Raw genomic sequence first — 19,729 nt, 5'->3', positions numbered from 1 at the left:
GACTCTTGTGAGTCCCTTGGACTGCAAGGAGACCAAACCAGTCAATCCTAATGGAAAGTCACTGGAAGGACTGAATAGTCATTGGAATATTCATCGGAAGGACTGACGCTGAAGTTCCAATACTTTGCCTGCCTGATGCGAAGAGTCAACTCACTAGAAAAGACCCTGTTGCTGGGAAAGACTGAAGGCAGGAGGAGAAGGGGATGACAGAGGACAAAACTGTTGGATGGCATCACTGACTCAATGGACATGAGTTTAAGCAAGTTCTGGGAGATGGTGAAGGACAGGGAAACCTGTCGTGCTTCAGTCCACAGGGGTGCAAAAAGTCCGACACAACTGAGCAACTGAATAACAAATCAAGACTTTGATTTGTTACTGAGTTACTGGAACTGAATAAAGAGAATATAAGTAACATACAATCCAGTAAGTTTAAATAAAGGCACCAAATGTGCACAAGCAACCCAATGGAGAAAAGAAAGTATTTTCAACAAATAGTATTGGAAAAACTGGATGGTCATATGCAAAAACTGGACCACATATGTACTTTACATCATACATAAAATTAATCCAAGATGGATCAATAGTTCAGTTCAGTTCAGTCGCTCAGTCGTGTCCGACTCTTTGCGACCCCATGAATTGCAGCACGCCAGGCCTCTCTGTCCATCACCAACTCCCGGAGTCTACCCAAACCCATGTTCATCGAGTCGGTGAGGCCATCCAACCATCTCATCCTCTGTCGTCCCCTTCTCTCCCGCCCCCAATCCTACTCAGCATTAGGGTCTTTTCCAATGAGTCAACTCTTCGCATGAGGTGGCCAAAGTATTGGAGCTTCAGCTTCAACATCAGACCTTCCAATGAACACCCAGGATTGATCTCTTTTAGGATGGATTGATTGGATCTCCTTGCAGTCCAAGGGACTCTCAAGAGTCTTCTCCAACACCACAGTTCAAAAGCATCAATTCTTCGGCACTCAGCTTTCTTCACCGTCCAACTCTCACAACCATACATGACCACTGGAAAAACCATAGCCTTGACTAGACGGACTTTTGTTGGCAAAGTAATGTCTCTGCTTTTAAATATGCTATCTAGCTATAAAATCAAAAACCACAAAACTTACAAATACGAGAATATTTTTTGACTTTAGGAAACTTAAAGGTTGATTATACTTACAGAAAATAGAAGGTGAATAACCTTAAAAGAAAAAAACCCATAAATGAGCCTTAATCAAAATCAAAATATTGGATCATCAAAACATACCATTAAGAAAATGAAAAAGTAGAGAATTCTCTGGCAGTCCAGAGAATTTGGGTCTTGCCAATGGTTCGGCCTTGCCAATGGCCCAGGTTCAATTCCTGGTCAAGGAACTAAGATCTCACAAAAATGCATGGCCCAAAAAAAAAATTTTTTTAAAGAAAATGAAAAAGTAAGCTACAGACTTGGAGACATTATTTGTAAAACAGATTATCTGACAAAAGACTTGTATGCAACATTTTAATTCTCAAGGGAATACAAATTAAGATTAAGATCACAATGAATACCATTAAACACCTACCAAAAGAGCTAAAATTCAAAATGTTAACAGCATGAAGTAATGACAAAAAGTGGAGTAATCAAAACTCTCATACCACCGGTTTGAGTATAAAGCTGTGCAGCTGCCACAGAAAAAAATGATCAGTATTTTCTCCTAAAATTTAAATACATATCCTGGGTGTTTACTGGAAGGACTGATGTTGAAGCTGAAATTCCAATACTTTGGCCACCTGATACAAAGAGTTGACTCATTGGAAAAGACCCTGATGCTGGGAAGGATCGGGGGCAGGAGGAGAAGGGGACGACAGAGGATGAGATGGCTGGATGGCATCACCAACTCTATGGATATGAGTTTGGGTAAACTCCGGGAGTTGGTGATGGACAGGGAGGCCTGGCGTGCTGTGATTCATGGGGTCACAAAGAGTTGGGCACAACTGAGAGACTGAACTGAACTGACTATAAATAAAAAATTTCACTCATATTCTAAACTAAGACTTTAAAACATGTGTTTACATCATCAATAGAAAAGATGGAAAGCCCAGATATAAACCCACACACCTATGGTCAATTAATCTACAACAAAGGAAGCAAGAATATACAATGGAGAAAACAGGCTCTTCAGTAAGAGGTGCTGGAAAACTGAACAACTACAAGTAAAAGAATGTAGACCATTCTCTAACACCACACACAAAAACAAACTCAAAATGGATTAAAGATCTAAACATAAGACCAGATACTATAAAACTTAGAGACATAGACAGAACACTCTTTGACATAAATCACAGCATGTACCTCCTAGAGTAATGAAAATCAAAACAATAATAAACAAATGGAACCTAATTAAAACTTTTGCAGAGCAAGTGAAAGTCTCTCAGTTGTGTCTGACTCTTTGCAACCCCATGAACTATACAGTCCATGGAATTCTCTGGGGCAGAATTCTCAAGCCAGAATACTGGAGTGGGTAGCCTTTCCCTTCTCCAGGAGATCTTCCCAGCCCAGGGATCAAACCCAGGTCTCCCACATTGCAGGTGGATTCTTTACCAGATGAGCCACAAAGGAAGTCCTTTGCACAGCAAAGGAAACCATAAACAAAATGAAAAGACAACCCACAGGATGGGAGATAGTATTTGCTAATGAAGTGACCAAACAAGGAATTAAATCTCCAAAATAAACAAACAGCCCATGCAGCTCAATATCAATAAAACAATCCAATCAAAAAATAGGCAGAAGACCTAACTAGACATTTCTCCAAAGAAAACATACAGATGGCCAAGAGGCACATGAATGGCCAGTCAGAATGGCCATCATGAAAAAGTCTAAGAATAATAAATACTGGAGACGGTGTGGAGAAAAGGGAACCCTGCCACAGTATTAGGAGAAGGCAATGGCACCCCACTCCAGTACTCTTGCCTGGAAAATCCCATGGACGGAGGAGCCTAGTAGGCTACAGTCCATGGGATCGCTAAGAGTCGGACATGACTGAGCGACTTCACTTTCACTTTACCCTTTCATGCACTGGAGAAGGAAATGGCAACCCACTCCAGTATTCTTGCCTGGAGAATCCCAGGGATGGCGGAGCCTGGTGGGCTGCCGTCTATGGGGTCGCACAGAGTCGGACACAACTGAAGCGACTTAGCAGCAGCAGCAGCAGCAGCCACAGTATTGGTTAGAAAGTGAATTGGTCAAAGCTATGGTTTTTCCAGTAGTCATATACAGATGTGAGAGCTAGACTGTAAGCTGAATCCTGAAGAATTGATGCTTTTAAATTGTGGTGCTGGAGAACACTCTTGAGAGTTCCTTGGACTGCAAGGAGATGAAACCAGTCAATCCTAGAGAAAATCAACCCTGAATATTCACTGGAAGGACTGATGCTGAAGCTGAAGCTCCAATACTTTGGCCACCTAATGCGAAGCATTGGCTCATTAGAAAAGACCCTGATGCTGGGAAAGATTGAAGGCAAAAGGAGAAGGGGGTGGCAGAAGTTGAGATGGTTAGGTAGCATCACTGACTCAATGGACATGAATTGAGCAAGCTGAGCCTGGCATGCTGCAATCCGTGGGGTCGCAGAGAGTCAAACATGACTTAGTGACTGAACAACAACAAATTGGTACAACCATTGTGGAGAATAATGTGAAAGTTCCTTAAAAAACTAAAACCAGAACTACCATAAGATCCAGCAGTGCCTTTTCTGGGCATATATCTGGAAAATGCTATAATCTGAAGAGACACCTGCACCCCGTGTTCACTGCACTATTTACAATAGGCACGTTATGGAAGCAGCCTTAATGCCCATCAACAGAGGAATGGATAAAGAAGACGTGACATATTTACACAGTGGAATATTCACCATACAAATGAGTGAAATAATGCCATTTGCAGCGTGTGTGCGTGCATGCTTGCTCAGTCATCCAGTTGTGTCAGACTCTTTGTGACCCTATGGAGAGCCACCAGGATTCTCCCATGGACAGAGGATATAGTCTCCCATGGAATACTGGAGTGGGGTGCCATTTCCTGCTTCAGAGGATCTTCCCAACTCAGGGATTGAACCCACATCTCCTGCTCTGACAGGTAGATTCTTTACCACTAAGCCACCTGAGAAGCCAAGTGAGCCAGAAAAAGAAAGACAAATATCATATGATGTCATTCATATGTGGACTCTAAAAAAAAAAAAGATACAAGCAAACATTTACAAACAGAAATAGATTCACAGACTTTGAAAACAAACTTATGGTTACCCAAGGGGGAGGGGGTGCATAAATTAGGAGTTTGGGATTAACATATACACATTACTATTTCATATATGGATATATATATATATAATAGATAATCAACAAGGACCTACTATATAGCACAGGGAACTCTACTCAGTATTCTGTAATAACTTATACAGGAAAAGAATCTGAGAAAGATATATGCATATATCTTTGGATATATATATATATGGATATATGTATACATATACCTGAATAACTCAGCCATATACCTGAAACTAACACAGCACTGTAAATGAATTATACTCGAAAATAAAATAGTCAAATTTTAAAAAGAAGTAAAAAAAATAAAACGTTTTCACAAAAATAACTTATATAAGCAAGTTCATAGAAGCTTTAATAACAGTCAAAAACTACAAAAAACTCAGGTAGTTTTCAACAACAGAACCACAAAACTGGTGTATTCAAATGAACAGAATACTATATAGCAATAAAAACGAATTCCTGATATACAAAATAACATGAATGAATCTCAAAATACTATGCTGCTATTTCAGCATATGACCATTTTACTATAAAAGGACTAGATAGACCATTCCCCACATTAAGCAACTAAAAAACTAAAAAAATTGTAAGAATCAATGGTTCTCAGAAATTAGAAACTGAGTATCAGTCAATACAGGATTCTGATCCCCAAGGAAAAGGAAATGAAGAGATATCTGTATTTCTCTGGTGTACTACACAGGCAATTTCCAGGCCATGATGTGTGGAAGGGGAACTCAAACAAAGCTTGCTTTGGAATCAAGGAAACGGAGAGCACACTTCAGGGCTGTTAAGGTAACTATAATTTAAAGGTCAGATTACCAGAAAAGAAAATGCTGCACACAGAGAGAAAACTCTAAAGCAGGGGTTGCAAACATTTTCTGTAAAGGGTAGATAAATTTTTTAGGTTTTGCAGGCTACTTAACTGCCATTAAAACATGAAAGCAGACAAAGACAATACATAAATGAATGAATATGGCTATGTTCCAAAAACACTTTAGTTACAGTAACAGGTGGTAGGTGGAATTTGGCCTGTGAACTGTAAATCTGCCCACCTCTGCTCTAGAGATCTACAGAATGATGTCCTTAACTTTTGCCTGGGTGATGTGCACATGAGTGTGAATTACTCAAGCTGAAGCTCCAATACTTTGGCCACCTGATGCCAAGAGTCAACTCACTGGAAAAGACCCCAATGCTAGGAAAGGTTGAGGGCAGGAGGAGACAGGGACAACACATAGGATGAGATGGTTGGATGGCATCACTGACTCAATGGACATGATTTGGAGCAAACTCTGGGAGAGAGTGAGGGACAGGGAAGTCTGGCGTGCTGCAGTCCATGGGGTCGCAACTTAGCAACTGAACTACAACAAATAAAATAACTGGAAAGAAATAGCTCAGAAAAATTCCCAAAACTCATACAACCAGAACAGTCTGAAGTCTCAATAAACAAGGGAGAAAGGCCTCTCAATACATGGGACATCACATACACAGCTCTCAAAATGGCACAACTTCAAAGTAGAGCTAAATTAGCCTAACATTTAAATCTCTTCTTAGAGACCCTAGCAATGCTTGAAAGAAATCCATGCAAGGATCTAACAGATTACAGGTAACTTAACTACAACCCCAAAGTCTGAAAATATTTAATGAAATGTCATAAATTACCAGGTATTCAAAAACAAGGCAGAAATAAATAACCCACGCCAGGAGGGGAAAAAACTGTCAATAGAAGCAGATAGAGAAATGACAGGATGGAATTATCAGACAAGGACATTAAAACTAAGTTCTTAAGAAGTGAATAAATTAATGCTTACAGAGGTTAAGAGATCTGCCCAAGGTCATACAGTTAATATGTATGTAATAGAGAAGTCACAATTCAAGCCCCTTATAATAATATCAGAACAAACCTTTTAAAATAATTCTAAAATAATAAAATTCAAATTTATAATTTTAATTATAGTGGCTATTCATTTTATAAAAATATTTAATTAGGTCACTTTCAGGTACTCACTATAGTATTATCTTAAGTTATGCTGCTGCTGCTGCTAAGTCGCTTCAGTCGTGTCCGACTCTGTGCGACCCCATAGACGACAGCCTACCAGGCTCCTCTGTCCCTGGGATTCTCCAGGCAAGAATACTGGAATGGGTTGCCATGTCCTTCTCCAACGCATGAAAGTGAAGACACTCAGTTGTGTCTGACTCTTAGCAACCCCATGGACTAGAGCCTACCAGGCTCCTCCGTCCATGGGATTTTCCAGGCAAGAGTACTGGAGTAGGTTGCCATTGCCTTCTCCATCTTAAGTTATAAGAATCTACATTTCCTTTAAAATGATTGTATTAACCAAACTTCTATTTATTTACATGTAACTCTTCATAGATTTCTATAATTAAAATTAGAACATAATTTTATTTTTTTATTTTATTAACTTATTTATTTTAGTTGGGGGCTAATTACTTTACTATATTGTAGTGGTTTCTGCCACACATTGACATGAATCAGCCATGGGTTTACATGTGTTCCCCATGCTGAACCCCCCTCCCACCTAGAACATAATATAATTTTATTGAAATAACACAAAATACCTGGAAACATTTAAATGCTAAGAGAAAGGAATCAACTCATATCTAATTATAAGACATAATCATTTATCTATGAGTTTCATAAATGTGTAAGAATTATAAGACTATTTTTAATGTTAATTTGGCTTACATTTCAAAACACATTTATAGACAAAATCATTAACTCTAATATTACTTGCATTTTCACATGACTTCTTTGGTTTCTACATTTTGATTTGCCAGAAAAGTGGAAATTATATATTAAGAATAGATTTAGTACTATTTGGTCATTTTATTTTTTGTTTTTCAAGCAAACTGGTAATGTGCTTAAGCTATCCAGCACAACTGCAGCATAACTGACTACTCAGTAAAATTTTATTTTATTTCAGATACAATTGGATATCAATTTTCTATAAACAAATGTTAACAATGAGTTCAATCTTTAAATGAGTTCAAATAATAAGTAATCTTTGATGAAAACAACTAAATTCTATTTGTTGAAATCAGAAAAGTGAATTTATATCACAAATGAGCTCCCTTCTGGCTTACCCACAAATAACATAAAATAAAAATTTTTAAACATCAAGGTTAAAATACTCAAGCTGCTTTTACCTCTGACAACAAATGACATGCTCCCCTATATTGCCCTCCACTAATTAACAACAAAGGAACAAAAGCTATACTTAAAAAAAATTCTCAGGTTGTCCTTGTGACTCAGTTTGTTTCCCGTTTGCACGCAAAAGTGTAGCAAAGTACAGAACACCATCGTGTCTGAAGAAGTGCCAGATTCCCAGCCTTAGATTCTGGTTTCTAATTTTACAACACGATAGAGGTGTCTTTCTTTGCTTCCAAAAGACTAAGACTTAGTACTTAAATCTGTAGATATATGCTGTATGGATATTTAATGATACAAGCTGGTAATAAATGGGAAGGAAAACTATTACTTTGAGATCTCTTCACTGCCTCAAACAGGAATGATGTAATAATGGTAACCACATCTACTCTTTAGGGGAAAATATAGTTAGAATTATTTGTAGAATAAAAAAGAAACAGAGGTACTAAAATTATATTGTTGGAATTTGAACCAATTAGCTTAAAATAACTAGCAAATGACTGAGAAACAAAGTTACAATTCCTACTTTAGGAGTGCAAAGAACTATCTCCACAGAGAAGACAAAATATATAAAATTAAAGTTTCTCCTATTCATATATAAAACAGTGATTAAGTGGAACTCTCTTAGATATTCAAGTTACAAATTATATATAAATAATTCTTCTAATACTCTACCCCAACATTTTCCACTCACTGAGAGTTTAAATTCTAGGAAATAAAATTCAAAAAATTCAACCATTCTGTGAACACTCCTAACCAAAACATATTCAATCTCAACTCTACATATTTCAATACATAATAATTAAATTCTCATCTCATACTAATTATTTTATGCCAGTTTTTAACCCTTCATATTTCTCTAGGTTTACTAAATAAATAAATCCTGTCTTCTCAGTCACACGGCAAAGGCTTTATTTCCAAAACCTTAATTACATTTATATGTCTTCCTAGGACCCTCTCCAAGTTCAGCAAATCTGACTTCATTTGTTGTATTGTGTTTGACTTTTCTTTAAGTACAGCAGCTCAGGAAAAGAAAAGGTCATTGCTCTGGCTTCTGTCCCTTAGGTTACCCTCCATACAATCAGTCCACTACTAGAAGCAATAGTTGAAATTCTAGCTATCCTCGAATGAGAAAGAATTTATGTTTTGTATTTTGAGCATTTTCATTAATTAAATAAGGTATAACAGAAAGAGAATGACTTTCAGTGCCATCTTTTACAGGTGATGTAACCTATCTGAGACTCAGTTTGCAGATCTGCAAAAATAGAAATATCTATCTCATGGAGATAAAAAACAAAAACATGCTACCTTTTATTAAAAGAAAACTATCACAGGTCACAAAGTCTTAAGCAACGTTGGGATCCTTGCCAACGTCTGTTCAATGAAATCAACCCCTGGGATATAGGCGCTCAATAAATATTACTTTCATCCTGCATTTTAGGAATGATTCTTCCAAAAAGTGCAAACTCTTAACTTTATAAACATTTAGATTTTCATCTATATTACATATCAATCTCCACATTCAGTAATATAATCAATCCACATAAAAACTGTCATTTTAAATTTTCACCATGCCCTTGAACCAAATGCCAAATTTTGCTAAATAATAAACAGTAGTGATAAGTATTCCATCACATACTTAAGTTATTTTAATCTCAAAAAGCACTAAAGTAATTGGATCACCTCCCTCCCACCATACAAAAAAAAAGAAAAAAAACAATTTCAGATGGATAATACAAAATTAAGCAATAGAGTTCAAAACAAACCCTTAAGAGAGTGGAAAAACAATACAAAGTGATAAAAGTTATTTAAAATAAATGACTAACAGATCCACAACATAAAAAGAACTTAGACATATGAGCAAGAGACGTGAATAAGTATTTCACAAAATAGGACAGTCAATGCTCAATCTCATTAGTGATCAGTGGAATAAAGTATAGATTAAAATCACAAAGCAGTAATAAATACTCACCAGAATGGTTATAGTGGAAAAAACAGAAAGGCACAAGTGTTGGTAGAAGTACGATTGGTAAAAGCCACTTTGGAAAATATTTTGGCAGTATCTCCTAAAATTAACATACATAATCACCATGACCAAGTAATTCTACTCTTAGGTGAATAGCCACCAAGAAATGTCTGTACATGTGCACCAGGAAATATATATAAAAATGTTAGCATAATGTATAATACCGAAACTCAAAACAACCTAAACATTCATAAACAGTAGAATGGATATACTATAGTCCTCCTATGGAACATTACCCAGCAATGAAAAGTGAAAAAAACACTACATCTATATGCAGAAACATGGATGAATCTCACAAATATAAGATGGACAGGCAAAACATTAATCAGGTTAAGGCATACATGCTTAGATGTTAAAGTTATTTAAAAAAGCTAGATAGGGACTGCCATAGAAGATAAGAGTGACTATTTTGGGGAAAAGGAGTGTAGTGCAGCCTAGATGTAAGAAGTCATGAGGAAGACTTCGACAGCACTGAGAATACTTTTTTCTTTTAGCCATGTGATGGTTACACAGATATTCACTTTGTGATAACTCACTAAGCTATATGGTTTGGTTCTGTGCACTTCTGTATATTTGCATTACATTTCACCAAACAAAAGGTTGTAAAAAAGAGAGACAGAGAGGAAGAAAGAAAGTAAATAACGAGGTCACAACACTATCTGGAAAGATATCTAATACATTAAGCTAAATACTAAGGTCAAATGAAATACTGATGGCAAATAAGCACACAAAAAGGTGCTCAACAACATTAGTCATCAGGGAAATGCAAATTAAAAACCATAATGCGATACCACTATACACCTGTTTAGAATGCTTAAAATACTAAACTTCTTAATGCTGAGGATGCAGAGCAACTGGAATACTCAATGTTGATAGGAACGCAAGCTGGTACAGGCACTTTGAAAAACAGTTTGGAAATTTTTTACAAAGCTAAATATCTTTCTCATATATAAATCATCAATCTCATTCTTAGTAGTATTTACCCACAACAAATTAAAACTTACCTACACAACTGTAAGCAAATGCTTACAGCAGCCTTGTTGATATTCATAACCAAGGAAACAACCCACATGAAAGAATTCTGAGGAGTGACGGAACTGCTCTACCTTATGATTTTATGATCCCTATACTGTTCTGCATCTGGCAAGATCCTGTATATCACAAAGAATGATCTTTGTTGTATGGAAATTTAAAAAATAAATTGTAAAAAACTGTAGAACAAAACACTATGGTCAAAGCAATGCCACGGATTTCCAGGATATCAATATGCCAAATTGATCATAAAATTCCCCAAAACTCAAGAATCCTAAAAATACCTATTACTTAATTATACAATGTAAAGAGATTATAATTCACTTAGACATTTAAACTATAATAACATCAAAAAGCAGTGCTTGTAAAATGACTGTTGCACTTGGTTTAGAATTTTATATACATATTTTAATCATCCAAATAATCATGTAAATCTATGATTATCTCAACTTTACCAATGAGGAAACAATTTCAGAAAGAGCAAAGTAACATTTTACCCATAGATACACATCTAGTGAATGGTGAAGCTGGTATTTAATCCCACTGTATCTTAGTCTTTCCAAGCCCATTTTCTTTCCTCTACACTTCAGTTCTTAGTTCAAAAGCTTTGGTAATTCCTTAATGAATAGTATGTTCCTTTACATTACGTAAAGATATGCTCATACTTCCTACATTTGTAAGCTTAAAATAGATCATGAATATTTTCTATTTTTCAGGTGCCCACATAACCACAATTATACAAAACAAAGTTAAAATATACAACTTCTGTCCTCAAGGTGTTTATAAATCTAATTAGCTGGCAAACATATGACAAAGTAGGCAATTTTAAAACTCAAAAACAATAGCTGAGTAGTAGAAACATGGTTAGTGTGAGTACCTTATAATATCAAAATAATTCTAATTGCTTCCTCCCATCCCTTGTATCATCACTGTCATTCATTTCACTTATATATAAGGACATGTGTGTGAATAAGTATACATGTGTATATACACATAGGCAAACATAGTCAAACAGTGTTACTATTAAACTGTTATCTGTTAGATATCAAGAAAAATAAATGTTTATCTTCATTCATTTCTTCTGCAATGCTTTTTCTTCTGGATTTCTCATCTGTAGCATCTTCCTAGCCTCTAAAGAATCTCTTTTAACACTTCTTGCAAAAATGATCTACTGGGAAAAAAAATTCTCTGTTTTTCTCTGATGATCTTTATTTCTCCTTTACTTTTAAAGTATAATTTTACACAGTACATTATTCTAGGCTGGTGGCTTTTTTCTCTCAATACCTTAAATATATCATTCCACTCTCTTCTTGATTGCATGGTTTCTGAGGAAAAGCCAGACATAATTCTTATCTTTGCTCCTCTATAGGAGGAGCTTCCTCAGGATTTTTTTTTACCTTCAATTTTCTGTAATTTGAAAATAATATCCCTAGGTGTAAGGATTTTTTTTGCCATTTATCCTACTTGATGTTCTCTGTGTTCTCTGAGCTCTCTGGGTCTTTGGTTTCGTATCTGATGTTGATTTAGGAAAATTCTCAGTTGTTATAGTTTAAAATATTTCTTCTGTTCCTTTATCTCTTCTCTGGTATTGCCAGTATGCTTGTGTTGTACCTTTTGTCATCATCCCACAGTCCTTGCAATATTCTGTTCTGGGCTTTTATTCCCCGCAGGCTTTTTCTCTTTGGTTTCCAGTTTTCAAGAATTCTACTGACATATCCTCTTGCTCAAAGACTCTTTCCTCATGCATGTCCAATCTACTAATAAGCCATCAAAAGCACTCTCCACTTCTGTTAGTGTTTCTTTTTTCTCTAGCATTTCTTTTCAGTTCTTTCTTAGAATTTCCATCTCTCTGCTTATACTGCCCACCTGTTCTTGCATGTTATCTACTTTATCCATTAGCACTCTTAGCATATTAATCACAGTTGTTTCAAATTCCCAGTCTGATAATTCCAACTCCCCTGCCATATCTAATTCTAATTTTCATGCTTGCTCTGTCTCTTCCAACTGTGTCTTCTGCCTTTTAGTATATCTTGCAATTTTTTTTTCCTTGATAGCCAAACATGACACAATGGGTAAAACAAACTGTTATAAACAGGTCTTTAGTAATGTAAGGTATCAGTGAAAAAGCTGGCTTAAAACTCAACATTCAGAAAACTAAGATCATGGCATCCGGTCTCATCACTTCATGGCAAATAGATGGGGAAATGGTGACAGACTTTATTTTGGGGGGGCTCCAAAATCACTGCAGATGATGACCGCAGCCACAAAATTAAGACACTTGCTCCTTGGAAGAAAAGCTATGACAAACCTAGCCAGCATATTAAAAAGCAGAGACATTACTTTGCCAACAAAGGTCCATATAGTCAAGGCTATAGTTTTTCCAGTAGTCATGTATGGATGTGAGCGTTGGACCATAAAGAAAGCTGAGCGCCAAAGAATTTATGCTTTTGAACTGTGGTGTTGGAGAAGACTCTTAAGAGTTCCTTTGACTGCAAGGAGATCCAATTATCCAACCAGTCCATCCTAAAGGAAATCAGTCCTGAATATTTATTGGAAGGACTGATGCTGGAGCTGAAACTCCAATACTTGGGCCACCTGATGCGAAGAACGCATTCACTGGAAAAGACCCTGATGCTGGGAAAGATTGGAGGTGGGAGGAGAAGGGACGACAGAGGATGAGCTGTTTGGATGGCATCACCAACTCAATGGACATGAGTTTGAGTAAGCTCCAGGAGTTGGTGATGGACAGGGAGGCCTGGCATGCTGCAGTCCGTGGGGTCACAAAGAGTTGGGCACGACTGAGCGACTGAACTGAACTGACGGTATCAGGGATGACAGAACAATTTATAGTCCTAGTCCTATAATAAGGTCTCATTCTTTTAGAAAGCCTGTGTTTCTGGGCTGTGAACTTCACACACACTTCTCAACATCCCTGCCATCAGGTGGGGCAGGATGGTTAGAGTGAACTGAAGTTGTATATTTCCCTTCTCCAACATTTAAGACTGGAGCAGTTATAGTTGGGTATTTCCCTTCACCCACATCAGTTAGGCTCTGATAAAACTCAGTTAGACTCTGGTAAAATAGTTTATCCTAGAGGGCAAATCTTGTTAGGAAGAACAGAATGCTCTGGCACATCTTAAAATGGTTTCCCTTTTTTCCTTCATCTGTCAAAAGCATGAGGGGATTTTTCTGATATACACTGAGAGACTCTGGTTGAGACACAACAGGTAAGACTCACAAAAAGTGTGGGGCCTCTGATGATTCATATCCCCTGCAGTTTTTAACTCTTAGAGTTGCCCATACTGAGCCTCCAGTAATTTGTGAACCAATTCAAGATTCCCTACACCAGCACTGGTTCCCAGCAAGGCTGCTGTTCTGGGAGCTGTGATTCACTGTTGTCTCTTATCGGTCTCTTCAATTTTAAGGACAGTGGCTTGCTTTGTGATCTCTCTGTACTAAAAAAACTTGTTGATTTTTCAGTGGGTTTTAAGTTTCAGTTGTTGTCAGGTTGGAATGGCAATTTCCAAGCTTCTTACACGCCATACCAGAAACCAGAAGTCTGCATTTTAAGAAATGTTTTTCTATACCACAAGCTTAAAAACTTACACAGAATAATAAAACACATGCAAATTCAATATCATATAGAACAAAATTGTGTTGCATACTCTGTAAATTATTATTTTTCACTTTCTTCTTATACTGCACATATTTTTATATCTAGTCATGTAGCCTAGATCAGACACATCTTAAATAGTTGAATCTTCCAGTTTATCTGTAAAAATCAATATAAAGTTATAAAGTGTAACAGTTGACATGTATCTTCCAAATAAACAATAAAATACAGCTTACCATTTTGATTCCTGTGGAAAACATCCCTGGTTTTATAGGTTTAGGTTTCTCAATTTGCATTTCCAATTGGGTAGCTCTATCTTTATGTTGAGCCAAAAGTAGAGCAACGGGGAGATCAGAACTCTCCTGTAAGAGGAGTTAAAGTGCAGTGTGAAAGTTGAAAAGAAAAAACTAAAGAGCAACCAGTCTTTTATTTTAAATTATGCCTTTCCATAAGCACTCGATGTCAACCTAAATATTCACTTTATGGAGAACACTTTACAAAAAACTTTAACATTCCATAATAAGAAAAGGCTGTTTTAGACTCATAAATCAAAATAACCTACAAAAATGGATTTTTATAAAATCCACATTAAAGACAATATAATAGGGTCTTATTTCATCTAGTGAAACCAACCATATATTTATTAAAATAAAAAAAATTAGAAGCTAATCACAAAGAGAGTAGTACAAAGTACTATAACCTAGATCAGATGTTTATCTAAGACACATTCTTTTAACCAGTGAATTCAGACTGGCTTGAAATTGCTTCCCATTAGATTTCACCTGAGGCCGTTTGGAAATGATCCTTGTTCTGTTTTTTGTACAATGGAATGATTGTTAAGTACAACCAAAAGTACATTTATTTTCTCCTTTATTACTTACTTGTATAAATTAAGTCTAAATTTTTTAATTAGCAAAATAATAGTAAACATTTTTAATATCGTATATTGATACTAAAACAAGGCTACTATCAACACAAATCTGCATACACACATATTAATAACATCATCAAATACTAACTCTTATATGTAAACTGTTATTTATCCTATTTAAAATGAAGTCTTCTTACATGTTTAAAGTGCTACACAGCTAAGATCTAAACTAAATGTATCCAAGACATTTTCCCTTCTGAGATGTCAGTTAAATAAGAACACAAAAACACATGCAGAAGGAAACCAGGAAAGAAGGAGATCATATACAAACACACAAAGAGACACACTGCTCTCTGTATCAGTAAACAGAAAGAAAGGCACAAATACATTTCTATCTCCTATACCAAGGTGACCTATGAAAATAAAGGCATCAAATGGTCTAACAGATTTTGAAAATAGTAACTACCCAGAATTTAATCCCGAAAAAACTATGTTGTTAAACATTTTATAATATAAAAGTGAAGATAAAGTAGAACCTCATTTTCTTTCCAAATCCAACAACTTAATATTTTGGGGCACAAATATGGCTAACAAATATAGTTAAAAGACTTGTTTAAAGGTTATAGTACACAAGAAATTCAAATAACAAGCCAATTATTTCAACAGCATCATCCTAGAATAAATCTGTTTTTCAAAAGTTTGCAACAGAAGTGGTTTGCAAAAGCAAATGTTTTAAAGATGAAAACTTTCAAAAGTAAATGGAAAAACACAAATTTTATTTATAATGCACAACTTTATTAAGCAGCAAAATTCTTGAGACTTGGTTTTAGCAATAAATAAGGAGAATGAATAAAATTCTAGAAAAATATACTTGAATACCTCTCATATTCTACAACAAAGCATTAGTAATACATTAATCATAGTATTGGGACTTTCCTGGTGGCTTGGGAAGTATGGCATTACTGTGAATTCCTGCAGCTATTCGAGATTTCCATTAGGAATTTTGTGATAAAATGTAAACTTAAAGGGCATTTTAAATGGGCAGTGGCCCAAAGTATCTTTTAAAATCTCTTACTATCTTTTCATATGTAAAAACTAATAGAAGAAAAATAAATTTTCTTGGCTAAAAAGCTAAATCATTGCTTCCTAATTAATACTCTAAGTGAATTCAAATTCCATACCTAGTACTTACTCTAAAAAGTAAAAGTTCTTACATAAAAGCAAAACAATATGTGCACTTCAAAAAAAGTTGCTAATCAATACTATGCCTGTTTTAATCCTGGTTTCACTTTCCTATAAAAGAACCAGAATATTAAAATGTATTGGTAAAACAGCTGAAATTTAATAAAAATAAGTATTCCAGAAATCTAAAACTAATTTTGATACAAAGGCAATGCAATTTACTTCAAATCTGCTATACTCTAGCAATCAAAACTTTGGAGTCTGAAAATCTTGTAAATGTTAAGAAAGAAATAAGTACGAGTTTGCACATCAACAAATCTATAGAGAAAAATAAATTATGGGAAACTTACATGCTGTTAGGAATACAGAAAATGCAGATTCAGCCTTTCAAGTTATTTGGTTGGCCAAAAAGTTTGTTTGGGCTCTCCAGCAGTATCTTATGGAAAAACCCAAATGAACTTTTTAGCCAACCCAGTATTTCATTCTTAGCTTCCCATTTTTACCCTGAAAGGTTCCGTAAGCTATTTAATAGCCTGAAGGTACAATGCTCAATATTTAAAGAAATTTTAATTAAGACTACCTGTAATACTCATTAAAAGCTTTATAATGACCATTTTGAAAGATTATTTTAACTGACTTTGAGCAAGCCATCTGGCAAACAATATTCTAATAAAAATGAGCTACTGCATTTGACAATATTAGCCCTAGCAAAATTTAAGACATAATCTGAAGAGAATTTTCTAACAGGAATATAAAAAGATTTAATAAGTCAGGACCTGTTTAAAAATCTTTTTTCAAATAGCTTTTAGAAAAAAAAAAAACCCTGAATTTACAGTTAGGATTAAACAAATGGACTTTTTAGGCAACATTTTAAGTCATAAAGATTAAGACCATAACATTAAAATTCTGTCACATAGAGTATAATGTAATGCCAACACTTTTTCAACAGGTTAAAAAGTGACTTTTAGCATAAGGACCAAAAACAGGAGAAGAAAAACTAATAAGGAGTACTTGTACTAGTTGTCTAAATTAGATCCAGAGAATCATTTTAAGATTTAGGCTACCAGATATATTTACAATGCAGTCTTTCTAAATAAAATTTAACATATGAACATACATAGAAAAAATACAATGCATTCTTTTACATACTTAATAAAGATTCAGGAAAATAAAAAGAAATTTAATGAATTCTTTCAATTAGTCAACAAGGATGAAATGGATGTTAACATTTTAACAAAAAAATTTTAATAAATATTCAAAAATTAAAGTAACAATCTTTAAAAATAAATTTGAAAATGAAAACCAGAAATTCAAATTGAATTGGTATTCAAACCAATCTGTTGTAATTAATTGTTCTAATGAATACAGTAAATTGTTAAGGATTATTTAACCACTATGTTACATGATCTAAATAGTGAAGAAAGTATGCACAGTAATGACTTGCAGGTGAAGAAAACAGGAAGGGGAGGGTAGTTCTTCACAAAAACCAATATTAACTCCAGATTATACACAATGTACAACACCGGCAGTTGCAGCTCAAAGCCAAAAGCAGCTCAATGAGGCACCAAAATTTCATGCTAAAAGACTAACGATAAAAAGAATATACAAAAATAATTGCTGTGCAAAACTAGCTAATCTCAAAATAAAAACTAAAAATTCTTAATAATAAATGGAACATTTTTAGAAAGTTAGAGTGTATAATTGTCTTAAATCTAAGTTCAGTATTTGGAATTAATGTATAGAGGAAAGCATTAATAATGTACAAAGGAAAGAAAATCATGTTCCTCTTTATATAAAATGATGAGAGAAAGAACCTTTCCAAAAAAAAACCTATAACATGAAGCTTTACTAATTCATTGTTTAAAGTTTTTAATTTCTCACAAGCGACATGTCCACAAAAAATGTAAAACACAATATGTATCATTTCAACTGTTAAAGCCACAACTTCCACTTAGTAGTTTCAAAAAAATTAATGGAAGTTACTAACAACAACAACAAAATCTTCCATGCTATACATTGCTATTTTCATGTTTTTGCTTTGTGCTACGCTGTGTGGTTTGTGGGATCTCAGTTTCTGATCAGGGACTGAACCAGGGCCATGACACTCAAAGTGCCAAATCCTAACCATTTAGACCACCAGGGAATTCCTTGTCCGCATTTTCAGAACCAAATTTATGTTCCACTCATACAAAGTAGATATGGTTTATGATAAGCATTTACTGTCCAAGCTTCACCAAGGCCCTTACTTTCTCACCTACTTCTAATTTATTAGGTTGGTGCAAAAGTAATTGCAGTTTTATATTGTTGAATTTGTTGTCTGATACTGGAGTACATCTTTAAATAAATGTAGTTATGTTATACATCATTTTAATGTGTATTTCCCACTTTATATTTTTTTTGTTAATGACATTACTTGCTGTTTATTTTATATTTATTTTAGTCTACAGAAATGACATTAGACAAAAATAAAATTTGAGCAACTTTTTTTATTTGAGTTCAAAATGGATTGTAAAGCAGCAGAGACAACTTGCAACATTAACAACGCATCTGATCCAGGAACTGCTAACAAATGTACAGTGCAGTGGTGGTTCAAGAAGTTTTGCCAAGGAGAGCAGAAACTTGAAGATGAGGAGCACAGTGGCCAGCTATCAGAAGCTAACAATAACCGAGAGCATCATCAAAGCTGATCCTCTTATAACTACATGAGAAGTTGCTAAAGAACTCAGTGTTGACCATGCTACAGTTGTTCAGCATTTGAAGCAATTTGGAAAGGTTAAAAAGCTTGATAAGTGAGTGTCTCATGAGCTGACCAAAAATCAAAAAAATTGTCATTTTGAGGTGTCATCTTCTCTTATTCTACACAACAGCAACGAACCATTTCTCGACTGGATTGTAATGTGAAAGGAAAAGTGGATTTTATACAACAACCAGTGATGACCAGCTCAGCGGTTGGACCAAGAAGCAGCTTCAAAGCACTTCCTAAACCCAAAACTTGCACCAAAAAAAGGTCACGGTCACTGGAGGTCTGCTGCCAGTACGACCCACTCACTACAGCTTTCTGAATCCTGGTGAAACCATTATATCAGAGAAGCATGCTGAGCAAATCGATGATATGCACTAAAAACTGCAATGCCTGCAGCTGGCATTGGTCAACAGAATGAGTCCAATTCTCCACCACAACACCCCACCGCATGTCGCACAACCAAAGTTTCAAAAGTTGAATGAATCTGGCTACAAAGTTTTGCCTCATCCACCACATTCACCTCACCTCTCAACAACTGACTACAATTTCTTCAAGCATCTTGAAAATTTTTTGCAGGGAAAAACACTTCCACAACCAGCAGGAGGCAGAAAATGATTTCCAAGAGTTCATCAAATCCTGAAGCAGGGATTTTTATGCTACAGGAATAAACAAACTTATTTCTCATTGGCAAAAATGTGTTGATTGTAATGGTTCCTATTTTGATTAATAAAGATGTGTTTGAGCCTAGTTATAATGATTTAAAATTCATGGTCTGAAACCATAAATACTTTTGTACCAACCTAATAAATA

General features: G+C 35.3%; 1 protein-coding gene across 3 annotated transcripts in view; it reads right to left on the bottom strand.

Moving 5' to 3' along the window:
* The window catches only part of MNAT1 (MNAT1 component of CDK activating kinase), a 212,771-nt gene that overhangs the window by 124,063 nt on the left and 68,979 nt on the right, over window positions 1-19,729 (bottom strand). Inside the window, exons 6-7 of one of the 3 annotated variants that reach the window (XR_014059389.1) lie at window positions 14,360-14,485; window positions 9,425-9,518 (exon numbers count right to left, since the gene is read on the bottom strand). The exons of 1 other annotated variant lie outside the window; for it this stretch is intronic. Coding sequence is in view for 1 of the 2 variants with exons in the window: in XM_081509798.1 (XP_081365924.1) it covers window positions 14,360-14,485 (126 nt within the window). In the remaining variant the exon portion in view is untranslated. The remainder of the gene's footprint in view (window positions 1-9,424; window positions 9,519-14,359; window positions 14,486-19,729) is intronic. One more of the 3 variants, XM_081509798.1, reaches the window with a different exon arrangement.

Source organism: Giraffa tippelskirchi, chromosome 7 (assembly GCF_054371585.1).
Source record: "Giraffa tippelskirchi isolate mGirTip1 chromosome 7, T2T-mGirTip1v1.2.pri, whole genome shotgun sequence".
NCBI classification, from domain to species: domain Eukaryota; kingdom Metazoa; phylum Chordata; class Mammalia; order Artiodactyla; family Giraffidae; genus Giraffa; species Giraffa tippelskirchi.
This window is presented reverse-complemented; position numbering and strand designations above follow the sequence as displayed.